Source organism: Maylandia zebra, linkage group LG2 (assembly GCF_041146795.1).
Source record: "Maylandia zebra isolate NMK-2024a linkage group LG2, Mzebra_GT3a, whole genome shotgun sequence".
Lineage (NCBI taxonomy): Eukaryota > Metazoa > Chordata > Actinopteri > Cichliformes > Cichlidae > Maylandia > Maylandia zebra.
The window spans coordinates 43488432-43504300 of record NC_135168.1 but is presented as its reverse complement, the minus strand read 5'-3'; the positions used below and the strand labels follow the sequence as shown (position 1 = coordinate 43504300).

At 37.1% G+C, this 15869-nt stretch overlaps 1 protein-coding gene across 7 annotated transcripts in view; it reads right to left on the bottom strand.

The window, feature by feature from the left end:
- Positions 1–1062: 1062 nt before the first annotated feature.
- LOC101479509 (high-affinity choline transporter 1) overlaps positions 1063–15869 on the bottom strand; it is a 25097-nt gene continuing 10290 nt past the window's right edge. Inside the window, exons 2-11 of one of the 7 annotated variants that reach the window (XM_076874636.1) lie at positions 13698–13841; positions 12954–12984; positions 11166–11386; positions 10388–10501; positions 9630–9785; positions 9200–9348; positions 7980–8123; positions 6876–7029; positions 6577–6794; positions 1063–6484 (exon numbers count right to left, since the gene is read on the bottom strand). In XM_076874636.1, coding sequence (XP_076730751.1) covers positions 5927–6484; positions 6577–6794; positions 6876–7029; positions 7980–8123; positions 9200–9348; positions 9630–9785; positions 10388–10501; positions 11166–11349 — 1677 coding nt within the window. In that variant the 5' untranslated portion in view covers positions 11350–11386; positions 12954–12984; positions 13698–13841 and the 3' untranslated portion in view covers positions 1063–5926. The remainder of the gene's footprint in view (positions 6485–6576; positions 6795–6875; positions 7030–7979; positions 8124–9199; positions 9349–9629; positions 9786–10387; positions 10502–11165; positions 11387–12953; positions 12985–13697; positions 13842–15869) is intronic. The other 6 variants (XM_076874648.1, XM_076874658.1, XM_076874637.1 and 3 more) reach the window with 6 other exon arrangements.

The following is a 15869-nucleotide window of genomic DNA, read 5'->3' as shown; positions in this document are numbered from 1 at the left end:
AGAGCCCATTTTAAAAAAAACAGAAAAAACAGGAGCTACACCAGGATGCTACCGCTAGCTGTCCTCTGTCGCCAATCAGGTCATCTAACATTAAGGAGAATGAGGGAGATGTTTTATCACTTATTAAAAAGTCATATAGGTTCCCAGAGCAATATGACCAGCTTGGGTAGATAATAAAAAATAGCATCCTTTAACGTTTTTATGGGCTTGCCAGCAAGTCCATACAAGTCTTGTTATAAAGTCTTGTATGAATCTAGGAGTTACCTTACTACTAAGAAACGGCATTCACAGTGTCTGATAAAGGAAGCTCTGTCACTGTGTGTTATAGATACATTAAAACATTCCACTTCTCATTATAATCTTTGTCATATATTTTTTCCTGTAAATATAAATCCAAAAATCTATTAAAATGAAATCTATTGGTGAGTACCCATAGAATGAAGCATATATTTTTTTCTTTTATTTAAATTGTACAATGCCCTAACTTTTTTAGGGGAAAAACAGGTTTAAACAGGTTTGCCTGCCCAAAGAAGTTCCAGTTGCTATGTGGGTAGTAAGACTATTAAACATGGAAGCACTAAATGAAAAATTCAAGCACCTAGCCATGCAGTCTGTCTTTACAAACATTTGTGAACAAATCTGTAGCTCTAAAGAGCTCACTGGATTCCAGCATGGTTCTGTAAGAAGATACAGCCATTGCAACAAGTTAGGAGTGAAACAAAATTCGCAAAGCTAAGCATTCAACAACCTTCAGATTGTATTACTGCAAAGTGAAAGTGTTGCGGAACCACATGAACTCAGCCACAAAGTGTCAGACCACATAAAGTTATAAATCAGGGTTACTGAATGATGAGTCACCAACACTCTGCTGACTTAATAACTGTAGAGCTCCAAATCTCCTTTGGCTTTAACATCAGCACAAACATTGCTTCAATGTATCACTGTAGGTTAAATATTTAGGTGGCCTAGTACACACACACGCACGCACGCACACACGCACGCACGCACGCACGCACGCACACACAAAGAAGTGCAGCCTTACCTGATATACACCCTACTGTTACTCATTTTATATTAAGATTCAAAAATCTAGTTGGTATTGGTATGCCGAGTAGCCTTCAATAATAGTAGCCTAATAAATCACACAGCAATAGTACATTCACGTAGTTGTATAAAAGCATGATAATAAATTACATAATCCAAAGTATTCAGAATATGTTACTTTTATTGAGTAACGTAACGGAATATGTTACAAAATACATTTTGGGACATGTAATCTGTAATGGAATACATTTTAAAAGTAACCTTCCCAACACTGAATATAGGCATGAGGATACAAAATTCAAAAAGAATGCTGGATATGCCATAAATTGGCCAAAACCCTGGTGGTGGTGTGGCTTGTGCATGAGCGGAAAACAACAAAGATTTCATTGTACACTGGGCAAGGATTCATTTCAAAGTGACGAAACTACATGAGTGATGTCGCAAACAACCAAGCCTGTACTTGCACCTGGAATCTTTCATCCAGTTCCAAGTACTAGTGCGGTCTCAAAGTTTGTTACTTTGATACGGAACCAGCATGCGTTTACTGCTGCTAAACTTAATATATACAAACAAATTAAAAGTAATATTCAATATTATTTGATAACTATATGAAAATAATGAGCGTTTACATAAGAAATTCAGCTATTACTGATGTTACAGCGTGCAAACAACATACAGAAATCCCAGCTGGCGAATTTAAACCTAGGACGTGTATCAAACATATTGCAACATGAAATTGAAAGATTTTTTAAATTGTAACCATTTATAAATGTATACCATCAGGATCAGCTGAGTGCTTGAATGCCAGTCAACCAATTATTCATTATGCAATGATGTTATACAACCAGCAGTATTGGCATGTAACGTTACGGATGATTCTAGTCGTGTATGTATAGCAGTTTTTTCAGACTGATAGAAAATGTAATTTCTATATCAACTTTTGAGAGAAAGATCACAAAGTGCTTCACAACAAAATACCAGAGCATTAAAAAAAGAAAAGAAAAAAATTTAAACACAGGAATAATCTCCTATAGATTGTCTTTTATCTCACCTGTCATGATCACGTTAGAGTTTTCTTAGTTGCTTTTTGGTTTAAGTATGCTTCCTGTCTGAGTTCTGTTCTTTTTTTCCCTTTGAATTTTCAGGTATTTCATGGTCCTGGGTTCTCTAACCCAATGTTTTTCATTTGTGGACTTTCTATATCTACTTATTATTCCTTCACGTCTTAGTTTGCTTTTTACATGTTATTCTTAAGTCTTTGTTTCATGACTTCTGTTGGATGAGTTTTATTACAACTTTTGTGGAGCAATTGGAGTTGAATTGGTTTTGCGATCTGCGATTACTTTTTAGTTTTCGATGAGCAGGAATTAAAGGCTTGCCATTTTTCTACACTTGTGTCATGTGTTCTGAATATTGGCTATACAGCTTCATGTATGAGACAATGGTGGAAGGCTGCCTCCCTGAGCCTGGTTCTGCTGGCGGCACCTCTTTTTAATAGGGAGTTTTTCCTTCCCACTGTTGCCAAGTGCTTGAATAAGAATTGTGTGATTGTAGGATCTTTACCTTACAATGAGAACCTATATAAATACTAGCTAAACTGAAAAAAAAAATAAGAAGAAAACAGTTTTCATTAAATACCAATGCTAGAAGTTCTATAATCTTGTATTTGTGTATCTTTCCAATTATATCTCTTGTGGTGACTGCCTATAAAATGTCTAACATTGTGTAATTTTTACACATTTGAAAATGAGTGTGATTGTGTTACAAAACTCACTTCAGTTGCAGAGTTAATGACCTCAACATCCTCCACTCCAGAGGATGTTGAGGTCCTCTGATAATATATTAGATAATATAAAAGCATAAGAGAAATCTTGCATAATCTACCATATCAGCATGTTCAAACATCTCATGACGTGTAAGAAAGAGCAGAAATGTTAGTGTGAATTTTTATGTCATGAATAGGACACATGTGGTCACATGTGTAAGTGTGGCACAAAGAAATCAAGGCATATAAAGAAGCAGATTCTTACCCTTGCCCATACTAACACTGGGAGATGTGAGGAACGTGGTGACATGAGTACCCTATATCAGTGCACAACAAACGTATTTAAATAAGTGGTATGTGGGCATGCTAACACCAACACTTAAATACTGCAGAATGCATGCCCGAGATATAGATTTTACATAACGTTCATATGGCTTTAAATTCAGAATTAACAGTTAAAGGTACTTTAAATGTCAATTCTCTGTTCATTCTAACATTATAACACAAATCTACATCCCAGTAAACCATTTGTTTGTTACTACAGGTCCAACATGACTGTGAATGAAACCACTGACAGTAAACCCAGTGCCCTGCCACCACATAGCTGGTAAAAAAATAAAAAAAATAAAAAAATAAAAAAAAATCTACCATACAATGCTACAGGCCATACTGTACCTGAGCTTTTTAACATAGACTCTGGCACAGTGAAAAATTGTCCTGTAGTACGACTAGAATTCATAAGAATTTAGCGATTCTGATTCCATTATCAACTCTCATTGCCTCCACTTTGAGAGTCACCATCATCACTAAGCACCATATGGAAGACGAGTGGATGAGAAACGTTTGTGCATATTGATAGTATTTCCACTCTTGGTGTTGATACTAAAAGTAATTGCGCCCAGAAGACAGTAATTTGTTACTTTTTACATTATATCAGCATTTTTCCGTAAAATTACATGGAACGCATAGTCTCATAATTACCATTTATCAATATAAATCTACTGACTACAGCCCCACACACCAACACATATCCCAATCCTAATAAGGACACACATATGATCTTTCTCAAAGCATTTACATGTGAACACAAAGCCAACAAAACAAAGCAAAGAAACTTCACAGTAATTTCCACAGTGATTCTACTTTAGTAACATGAACAGGTAGAAACAGGTACAGCTTGACTGCTCGTCACAGATGTTACCTGCTGAAGTTCAGGGTCTGGCTGCTGGGCGGGGTCAGGATTCACTCAGCTTTAAGTCACTCTGGGTTCTTGGTTAGCTTAGTGTTAGCATGCTGTCCTAGCAGGAGCTGGCAAAGAGCCGAAGTTGTGTTGGCAGGATAATGCAGTTACTGTTAGTGTAGTTTGCACTTTCCCCACTGTGCTCTTCTCCTTTGTGCAATAAAAATAAAAAATAATGTCCATATCCACACTTTTGCCCCCCATCTTCCTCTTCAGTTCCACATGTACTGAAATCAGCTGATTGTAGCACAAGTGCAAGTCCAAAAATATTTTTAATTGTTTTCCCAAATCATAATTTGTTGGGTAAGGAAGCACTTTACTGCGAGCATCCATCTTCCATTTCATACTTCCATCTAGCAAAATGAAGTCCAGTGGCATGAATGCTACATAAGATTCATACATATGAATGGACTCATATTCATTATGTGATTCATGTATTACCTCCCACTAACTTTAGGAATTTTATTGAAGTAACACTATTAGTATCATTCACCATTAGTAACAATCGGTTAAACAAATGCTAGTAAAATGTATTTAAAGAAATTACTCCAATGTAATTTTAAGAAATGTATATACTGCATGCAGAAAGCATGCACTGATTATAAACAATGGATGACTTTGGAAGAATCCATGAATTCTTCCAAGGCCCTGTGGCAAACATGATCATTTCACAAAATATCTGGCATAAAAACAGAAGGTGTGATAATAAATCACAATAACTTCAGCTCTGCCTTCAATACAGTTCAACCCCACAAACTGGTTAATAAACTAAGCAACTTAGGACTCAGCAGCTCACTGTGCAGCTGGATATTGGACTTCCTGAGCAACAGACCCCAGAACGTCAGAATGGGAGAGCACACCTCCACCACCCTCATTCTGAATGTGGGTGTCCCACAGGGGTGTGTCCTCAGTCCCCTCTTATACTCACTTTTCACCCATGACTGTTCACCAATCCACACCAGTAACACCATTATAAAATTTGCTGATGACACCACCGTCATAGGACTGATAGACAACAATGATGATTCAGCCTACAGAGAGGAGGTTCAGCATCTGAAGCAATGGTGTGACGACAACAACCTGCATCTAAACACAGCCAAGACCAAGGAGATGGTAATCGACTTCAGAAGAACAAAGCGATCTGAGCACTCTACCCTCTACACTGATGGGGAGGAGGTAGAAAGGGTATAAAGCTTTAAGTTTTTCGGAGTCCACATCTCGGCCGACCTTACCTGGTCCACAAACATTTCCCACCAGGTAGGGAAAGCACAACAAAGGCTGTACTTCCTCAGGAAACTACGTCAGGCCCAATTACCCCAAAGACTGCTCGTAAACATCTACTGCTCCACCATCGAGAGCCTTCTGACCCTGATTGGAGGATAACTGCACTGCCAACACTCATGGACATTACACCTTATTTGTAAATCGTATTTCTATTTATACTTCAATGCAACCAACACCCCTACCTCTTTAAACTATATTTATTATAACCTTAGCTAATATAGTTCCAACAGCACCCCCCCCCACACACACACTCTCAATGTGCAATATCACTGATCACACTGCACCTCTCAATGCACCTACTAGTTAGATGGCATGTATGTGTATGTATATAAATGTAAGCGTGTATGTGGAAATATATGTGTGTATGTATGTACGGATGCATATATGTATGTATGTGCGTGTATGTATAACTTCTACATATCTTTCTTGCGTAAATGTAAATTTTTTCTGTTATTGTGTAAATACTTACGCTATTGTGTACTTCACACACATGGAGAAATGCCAAACTGCCTTTCATTGTTCTTGTAACAGTGACAATAAAAAGCTATTCTATTCTAAAAACACATCTGCATCCCACTAAATCATTTAGTTTGTCACTCCAACTGACTGGGGGTTAGTATTAGTTCAGTTTCACTCTGACCATCAGGCTTCTCCTCCTTGTCTGTTTCGATGATGCCATTGCTCATTAATGTTAATTTTTGTGATCGTTTGTTGGCCTTCACTTTGAATACGTCCCACCTCTCAGAAATCAATCCTCTGTTGAAGAGCAGTGATGACAGGTAGGAGAACAACAAAGTAACAAAGATAGCGGATAACATGCAGATAGTCTTGACCGGAGAGCGCTGGACATAAATGCCATGTTCAAGAGTGCAACCTGGGAAGTGAAGGACAACAGGTAACCCTATGGATGGTTCACCACTGAGCAATCTCAGCAACACTCCAATTAGCAAGCCCATGATAGAGCCATAACCATTGGAGATGTTAAAAAAGAGGACGCAGACTAGTTGAGGGAACATGATGGTGTAGGTTATGTCTGAGCCCAGGATCCAAAAAACCATGATGCTGTTGTTTAGGAAGGTGAGCGATGTGCCAGCCACGCCCACCAGGACCACAGTGACACGGATCACCCACTGGAGCTCCCTGTCTGATGCCTGCAAAAAAACCCCAAAATAAAATAAAATCTGGAAACTGAACCAGAAAAGACATAACCACAACTCGAATCTTCTTCTTTCAGGTCTCTTACTGTGGTCCTTAGGATGCTCTTATATATGTTGGATGAGAAGATGGAGGCGGCAGATAATAGAGCAGAGTCTGTTGAGGACATCACAGCAGCAGCTACAGCTCCAATACCAATGATGGAGATGTAGTTTGGAGTGAGGTACTGCAGAGCAATTGGCAGAACCTGACCAGCGTCTCCTCGCTTGAAGGGGGATGGGGAGCCATATAAGGTCATGTTCCAATCTGGCATAAAAACATAAAAAGTACAAATAAATGAAAATATATTTTAACAATTTTATTAAATATATTTCTCTGTTGTTGTACCTGTTGATGCTGCGACTGCTCCAATCAACACAGATGGGATTCCAAGTACAAAAATAAGTGGAGCTGCAATAAAGCAGGTGATCCTGGCTGTATTTGATGAGGAGGCTGACAGAGTCCTCTGGTGGAAGTCCTGATATCCAAGGTTACCTAAAGCCTTAAACAAATGACAGTGTGACAGTTAGCCGTTCATTTTGTTAGTTAGTCATTTATTAGGGTAATGTTGTTTTAGTTTATAATCTCTCAACTTTAGTTGTATCTCTAATTATGTGTATTTTATTAGCACTCAGCAAATGACAAACTGTTTATTTCATCTTGAGTTAACTTGTGTGCTTTAGGTTTATAATGTTCACATGGAGTACACATTATAGGTTGAAACATTTGCTCATTTGTTTCTCGTCAGACTAATTGTTTATGTCTATTTGGAGTTTCAGTGCTTGTTCGGAGGTCCCTTGAATGTAAATGAACATTTCTAGTATTAATTATAGTTTTAGTATTAATAATCATTAAATTCAATGAAAACTATGTCCTTTACCCCCCCCCTCATTACATCATTAGGCTTACATCATGCAAACAATTTCATACCCATGAAGGCCTAATGCTGAATGACTGAATATTGTTGAATGTAACTTGATCGAGTTCACTTGTTAACCACAATTTCTCCACTCATGTTTTCTAAGATGAATATCGTGGTCCACATTGATATCCTTAGTTTTTTCTGGTTTTAAAGGGAGACCCTGTTCTTTATTTTGTTTATGAACCTCATTGATCCATCTCTGACCTGGATCCATTTATAGGCGAGTCACTGCTTGGTTTGAGTTTTGATAACTTTGTAAATTACTTAAATAATCACTTTAAAGCAGATTGAACAGCAACCGTGTGTGTGCTAATAAAGAATGCTGCAAAGCATGTTAATGTCATTCACATAGTTTATTTTGGATGATTGTTTGTACTTAGTGACCTTTATTTTAAAAACATTTAGATATTTTAATACCCATCAAGAGACTAGTGCTAGAAATCTGTCTTGGTCTCTGCAACTGCTAATGTTTTTCTGTGTTTGTTGCTTTTACAAATTCAGTCCTAAATAAAAATAAATGCAGGCCTTACCAATAATAAGAAATTATCAATCCATCTCCATAGCCTTTCTTTATCTACAGAACCAATCCAGGGGGCTTGGTAGGTAAAGTTGAAAGCAGTCTTAGTAATGTCCATAGAGTGGGGGTTCATTAAGGTGAAGGGGACACAGAGCCACTGCAGAACAGAAGAAGATCCAATGACATAAAGACTAAGTTACAATGTTCACAATCACATTAGATTTGCCTATATTAAAACCCTGTTCCCAAAAAGTTTGGGATGCAAAATGTAAAAACACTGTAAAATTGTAATACAAATACAATGCAATATATTGGAAACCATTCCAATCCTGTATTATAAGCAGTAAGTTGAAACTGTTGTGGTTAGGAGTCTCTTCTGCGAACTGTTTATGGCCCAGACGGGCATTGTTAACGCTGTGTATTTTTTGACATTGGGATAAATCAAAGCTGCTGAGGAAAAGGTGCATAATCACAGCACACATGCTCCAGAAGGTAAAGAACCATTTATCATAAAGATTAACCTTTCAACCTCAGATTAAAACCTACTGTTTTTCAAAAAATATAGGCTGATTTAGAATTTAATGGCTACAACACGCTTAAAAAAAAAAAAGGGGTGGGACGAGAGCAACGACAGTTAAGGGAGAAATGTATAATTAGGGAAACGGCTCAAATAATTGCCAGTTTCATCATCTTTAGTACATAATGTGCATGAAGATTCAGACAATCTGGAGAATCTAGAGGAGCCAGAAAACAAACGATTAAAGACCTTCAGGCCCTCAAGTCTGAAAACGGTGTCCAGTGAGCACCATCAGTCACAGATCAAAACTCACAAAGAAAAAACTGATGTTTAATATAATTTAAGGGGATAGAAAGAAAACCTCTCCTGTGGTGCATAAATAAAAGTTTGATATATATTTTTTTTCAAAGCCACAGATCTTGTATTTCTCATGGCCAAGGAGCAGAGGGAACATCCAACTTGCTATAAACACAATCTGATGAGTTTGGAGACATTAATGCATATATTACTTTTTTTTTTTTTAAAGTGAAGTGCCATCAAATTAAAAAAAAACAAAAAAACCATAAAAACAACAACAACTAAGTTTTCATGTATTTTCAAATCCATACAGGCTTTATTAAAGTATTTACATTAATTGTGCTCTTTTATTTATATTAAACACAGTTTCCCTATATTTTATTAAGGAGGGATGTGGTTTCCCATGCAAGTGAACTCACCATACTGAAGAAAATGAGTGTTAGCTGTATTATGTCTGTGTAGGCTACAGAGTAGAGACCTCCCATTAATGTGTATATGATGGCTACAGCAGCAGAGATCCAAATGGAAACAGCGTAGGATAAATCCAGGACCACGCTTATTGTTGCTCCTATAAAAGTAACACAGTAAATGATACAGAATCACATGCATCAGAATTACCTTCATTCAGTTTAGGAAAATGAGTTCAGTCACTTTAGGATGACACCAACAGCATGTGTCAGTATGACTTACAGTAATACTATCATACTAGTTTGTTGTATAGGTGTTTTGGATGCAGTTAAAACTATTATAGCAGCCAAACTTAAAACACTTGTCTCTATCCTGGAAATTATTCAGTTGCAGGTCTTATTACTAGAGAAGGAAAACAAAAGTTATGTGGGTATCACTCACCTAAGCCGATAAGAGTTCCTGTCACCCAGATTAGATCAGAAATTAACAGAGCCACGGACAGAGCTCCACTTATTGACTTTCCATACTTGATCTGGAATGGGTCCATCATTGTCACATATTTTCTTTCTCTCATTGGTTTGGCAAAGAAAAGTCCACCTTAACGACAGGTAGAACACATTTCTTCACATCCACTACTGAAAATCAGTGGACTTCCTCTTTAAGATTCATTCATAGTCTTATGCGAATCACATTTTACGCTAATTTGCACAGATGTGTCCCCACTTCCTTATAAGACATGCTTGGCCTGTATTTTTCAAAGCCTAATTTAGAAAAGGTAGGTTTTTAGATTTTTCCTTATGATTTTGCACAGCTTCCTCTAGAGGCATAAAAAGTGTTTGTGAAAATTTGTGGCGTTCCTATGTAAAACACATTTAAAGTAATCATATAGAAATCATATTTTTCCACACAGATATACGCCTTTGTCTTATAAAACACATCATTCCTGATTTAGACATTAAAAGTAATATCTAGAAATAAAAATCTTGCTTTGAAAAAGGTCGTTTTTGTAGATGTTACTTAATAGTTCAGATGAATATGATATTTGTAGGCGTAACCAAGTATGTGACAAGGAAATCATAATGATTAAAGTCTGTAGTGTAGTACCTTACGCACACATGAGCCGCTTTCGTCAGAAAATGGGAAATCATGTGCAAATGCAGAAATTATACAGGTAATGGTGTTATTATTAAAACTCTTACCAACAATAAAAGACAGGGCTGCTGTTAATGGCATGACTGCCCAGGCCAGCCCCATAGTTGGTGTGTACACTGCTTCTGTCAGACCAACGATAAAGCCCCCGCCAACAAAAGTAGCTGCAGAGAGCACAGCACAAACACACATAGAGGAATTACACCGTGACCTTCAGGCTCAGGTAAAGAGGCTTCTAAATTAATATTGCCTACTGATAAGCAGTTAATTGATGGTGTGAACACTTTTGCACATGAGATGAAGTTTTAAAAACATCTGTTTTCTCTTTTAACTGTGTCTTAGTGTAACTCAAAATGTAGGAATTCAATTGCACAAAAAAAAAATTGACTTAAGCAAGGAATATTAATTTAAAAAAAACAAAAAAAAAAAAAAAACCCGACTTAAGCTTAATGGTTCCACTTCACTGTAATATGTAATAAATTAGGCACAACAACACATTTTTTAAAATAACCGTATTAAGAAAGGTTTGTTGTCTTTTACATACGAACAGGCTAGCCCCTTTATCTTAATAGCTGCACATGTTTTTGTTGAAAGAATGTCAAACGGGGGACTCCCTGTTAAAGAGAGACAGGTTGTTGTTCACCAGCTACTTTACTATTTACTTTGGTGGAGTTAGAAGAGAATTTAACTTGTTCTATTACAAAAGCTGCACTGTGATGAGCTCATGCAACAACATACTCATTTTGTGCTTCACAATGTTCTTACACAGTTTCACTCAATGAAAGTGGCTACAATAACAGCCAAATATCTACAAACATGCACTCTCACCGGTCATTGTGAAGACTCCTACTACCATACTGATCCCTCTGTTTCCCAGCAAAGTGACCTCTGTCCGGGCTGCTTGGCTGCTTTTCTGCACCCGTTTGGACTTCATCGAGGCCCACAGACCAGTGCCCAGCACCATCAGGTAGAAGACCACCATTACCACCAGCCCTGGGATGTTCAGAGCCATTGTGTGCTGCCTTGATGACTGGCAAAACGTGGATCCACTGATGAAAATAAATAAATAAATTAATAAGTTGTTTTTCAAATGCAAAATGTTTAGTTCAATCCTAACATTTCCTACAAACTGTGCTTCCAACTATGAACTATCAGTTGTAATGTGATACGGGTGGGGCAGTCAAGGGCAGTCTGGGGTGCTACTGTTTGATTAGATTTTAGTAAATGTTTGACAGTTTCTCACAACTCCCGGAATAGCTCTTGATAGGGGTTGGAATTTTCCTTCACAATGTAAGGTTTGTTTTTAAGACTTTTCCCTCTTGGTTGAATTACTCAGCTATAGTTTAGTTTTATATTGGCATGTCTCCAAAACTGTGTGCAGAAAACCAAGGCTGGAAATGGAAAAAAGAAACTGTAATTATACTTACAGCTCTATAAACTGATATCTGTAGATGAATAAGCTGTCAGGACAGTCACAACCAATGTAGCAGAATTCTAAATACTAGACCATATTTTAGTTACATTTATTTTTACTGTTTACTAGTTATTAAGTTAGTGAAAGCGGTTAAAAATGTATTCAGTCAGTACAGAATCATCTTCTATCCTAAAATATCATCAAGAAAGCAGAATTAATTCAAATCAAGAAATAGGATCAGTTAGAGAGACAGAGGAGTGGCCTCACTTGGTTAAAGACGGAGTGTGATTGAGATCAGGGGGTTCCATTAAATCTTCTTATATTTTCACTAGTTTTTCAATGATTGATACTCGAAACGATTGGAAAGGGACATTTATTCGTTTATTTGTGATTTTGGGAGTGCTATTTAGGTGACAGTTTATGGCAGGTAAAAGAAAACCTTCATCAGAACTTGTTAGAGTGAATTGTTAAATCATTCATGTCATTTTATGCTTGCCAACTCTGATGAAAGGAATTCCACTGTCCTTCCCCCCCCCCCAGATTCTCGAGGTTGTGGGTGGGGGGGCTGTAATGTTTTATTGCAGATACATCCTATCTGGAAGATCTGCTTCTTGTGATGTTGCTCCTGCTTTTATGACCCTTTGGTCAGCAGGAGGTATATCACACACACACACACACACACACACACACACACACACACACACACACACACACACACGTATTAGAACCATGTGGGCGTTGCTTTGCTTCTAATTATTTGTCTTGTGAACTTGAAAACGGTGTCACATAGTTTATTATTCAGATTCAGTCCAACTTTATCAATCCCAAAAAAAGGGAAATTTGTTTGCAGCTTACCCACACAACATACTCCCACAGTCAAACTCACACAACCACCACAAACACTGTTGCATGTCAAGGCCACCTTACAGCCCTTAGCTCTCTTACTGAGAGTTTCCTATGTGAGGATAGGAAACCGGTTTCCTATGTGAGGATTTTTCTATACGTTCTAGAAAGCTCCGGAGAAATATCCACTGGCTTGGCTCTGCTGCTAGACCTTACTGATAGGAGGAGCTCCCAGCTAAAAATGATTTTGACGGTTGTTGCTACATGTTAGACACTTTGACACATTAGCCATAGCCTGCCTGTAGCAATTTGGGTGCATTTTTTCTTTCAACTCTGTTAACCTTAAAAGATTCACTCACCTATCACATTAGAGCCTGCTCACAGTAACAGCTAGAACAAAAATAACACAATTTGCATTTATTAATAAAAGGAGTCATTAAGAGGTACATCTTTGAACAAAGTTCACAGCTCTAAAATCTTGTTTTATTTCAGAGGAAGTTTTAACAGTGTAAAGTCTGCCTGTTTGATTTCCCTCTCTTTATCACACCATCATAGAGGCAACAAAAAAATAAAACAGAGTGAACACCGCATAATTTACAAAAAGCCTTGGCAACTGAAAAACACCTAACTGATCTAGAGTACTGGTTAGGTGGGAAGTAGTTATTTCATAAGGATATATCTAATTATTCTCCAACATTGCGTTCAAGGAAAAGCATTGGGAACAGTAAACATGTAAAGCATTACCTTCACCTTGTTACAAAAACTTGTTACAAACTGTCATGAAAGCTATTAAAAATAATTTTATAAAATCCATATAAAGGCATTTTGGCATAATATAGATGTGATAATGCAGCAGTAAAACCTGATCTGAGTGACCTTTCTGTGTAGATTAAAAAGTGATACAGTGACAATTATTTGTAAACTTTTACACTTTTACTTTGTTTTAAATCTTAGTCACCAGTAAGTGCCAAACTAAAACACACGCTTGCTTTATCAGACCAGCTTAGTTGATTTACAGTCAACAGCTGCAGCAAATATAGACAGAAGCTTTTGCTAACTGTGATAGGTTTAAGCAATGAAAATCAAAGTCAAACACTAATTACCTGCTTAGCTGGTGGCAGTGTGGGTATTCTGGTACCTTTCTGAATCCTTTCCAGGACTGCGTTCCTATTGTCTCTGCCTGACTGTTTTGTTTTCTGTTTGTCTCATAACCAGTCTAAGTCTCCTTGTGGCACAGGGGGCTGAGCCTATTGTAGATAAGACACAAAAAAAATCTACAGCTGGACAGGTTTTCTCATTCCTCACATACCTCAAAGGAACCAGCAATTTACGATCATTTCCAGGCAGAAAAAAGTGCCTGTTTAGGAATAGCGATACCAGAGGAAATAATTAGATTTAATAAATGAGACAGATAAAGGTTTTACTGAATTTCAACTTTTAGCTAATGGATTTGTGGCTGAAGGAGTATTTAGAGTCTTGACTTCTGCAAAAGTTGCGATGCAATCTAAAATATAGACATTGTTACAGTGCAATCAAAATCCTATGCTTTAGCAAAAAACATAAAAGAGCAGCACTCATTCTTCAGAATGTCACATGATTTCAAAATCACGTAATTCGCTCAGAATTTTTAATTCATCAGTGAAGAAGTCTATTTAAGAGTATAAATATGATTACTTTACATACTGTATCTATGATAACCCGTTTGTGGACACGGTAACCCTTGTTATATCTACAGATTACAGACTCCCTATTCACTTAATGTTTATGTATAAATATTATAAATATGTAAAAATATTGTTTTGAAATAAGAACAGTTATGACCTTGTTCCCGCTTTTTCACGAACTGCTTGTCTAGGCTACATGTGTGACTGACGTCAACTGGCACTATAAACTAAAGATAAAATACACATAAACAAAAAAGTTCTCTTGTCAGCATATTTGGTGTCAGAATTTATTTAGACCCATGATGTACAATAAATCTTCCAAACTTACAACTTTTTAGCTGACCCTAATATTTTATACTCTTTCAAAAGCCAGTTTGAGGGTCAGAGTTGGAGTTAAGTCTATGTCAGGGGCATTTATTGGGCAGGGTTCAACATAAAAACTTGCCTGATGGCTCAAAGCCTGAGTGGTAAAGTACACTGGGTATGTTGATTTGGCTGTGATGATATTTTTGTTATCAGATTATTCACTTGTGATGCCAACATGCTGAAATAAACCGTCACTATTTTTTTTTAAGTCAGCATTACTGTGATAAAATATTTTAATTTCACATACTAATGAATTACAGTAGTCCAGCCTAGAAGTAATAAATTCATTAACTAGTTTTGAGACAGGATGTTTCTAATTTTAGAAATAATTAAACACATTTTTTAAATTATACAAAATAAAGGAGATACCCTGGTCAAAAAAATGACTCCAAGATTCCACTCTCCATTTACATGAACAAATTAGAGTCTAATAGATAAATATGATTCAACCCACTGCAGCACAGTACATTTATTATTTTACTATTCTTACAGCATGCTATAATCTGTTATAAAATGTTGTGATCAACAGTATTGAACATTGCACTGAGCAAGCTAACGTTTAATTAATTTTTGGCTCAACAGAGCTCTGACTCTTTGTCAGCCTGGATAAAGTACTGAAAAGAAACCTGGGGTTGTTCTTGTTTTCTTCAACCAGGACTTTTTGCAAGGGCAGCAAACTCTTTTTCCAGGCTAAATGAAGCTCTAACTTAATGAGATGCCATTTCCTCTCAAGCTTACGTTTTATCTGCTTTAAGGCGCAGGTTTGCCAGGCACAGTTATACCAGGGAGTCAAGCAAAGATTTCAGGCTTTTTTCAGGGGAGCCACTGTATCCAGGTTCGTAAACAGTGCTCTGCATTGTGCTGGCACATGACATCGAAGGAGATAACCGTGGAATTGCATCCTTGAACTCAGTTACAGCGCTTTCAGGAAGACAACTTGAGCCTTACTCAGGGTGTAAACAGACCTCAGACCAAATAAAACTGGTTAGACCCTAAACTGCCATTGGCACACCTAATAACCTTTGAAAAAACTTGGCTTCTTTCATTGAGAAAGCGCTATATCTGAACCAGATGCACCTAGACCGTGTGGTGGCAGATTTATTTTCTCATCTATTAATCACATATTTAATCATATCACATTAGTTATAGTAATATCACTTTACTATAGTAAGAGCACTCCTGTCACTAGTTTACATGCATGTGGAACGTTAACACAGTGAGGCCATTGTAATGGGAGACATTAAA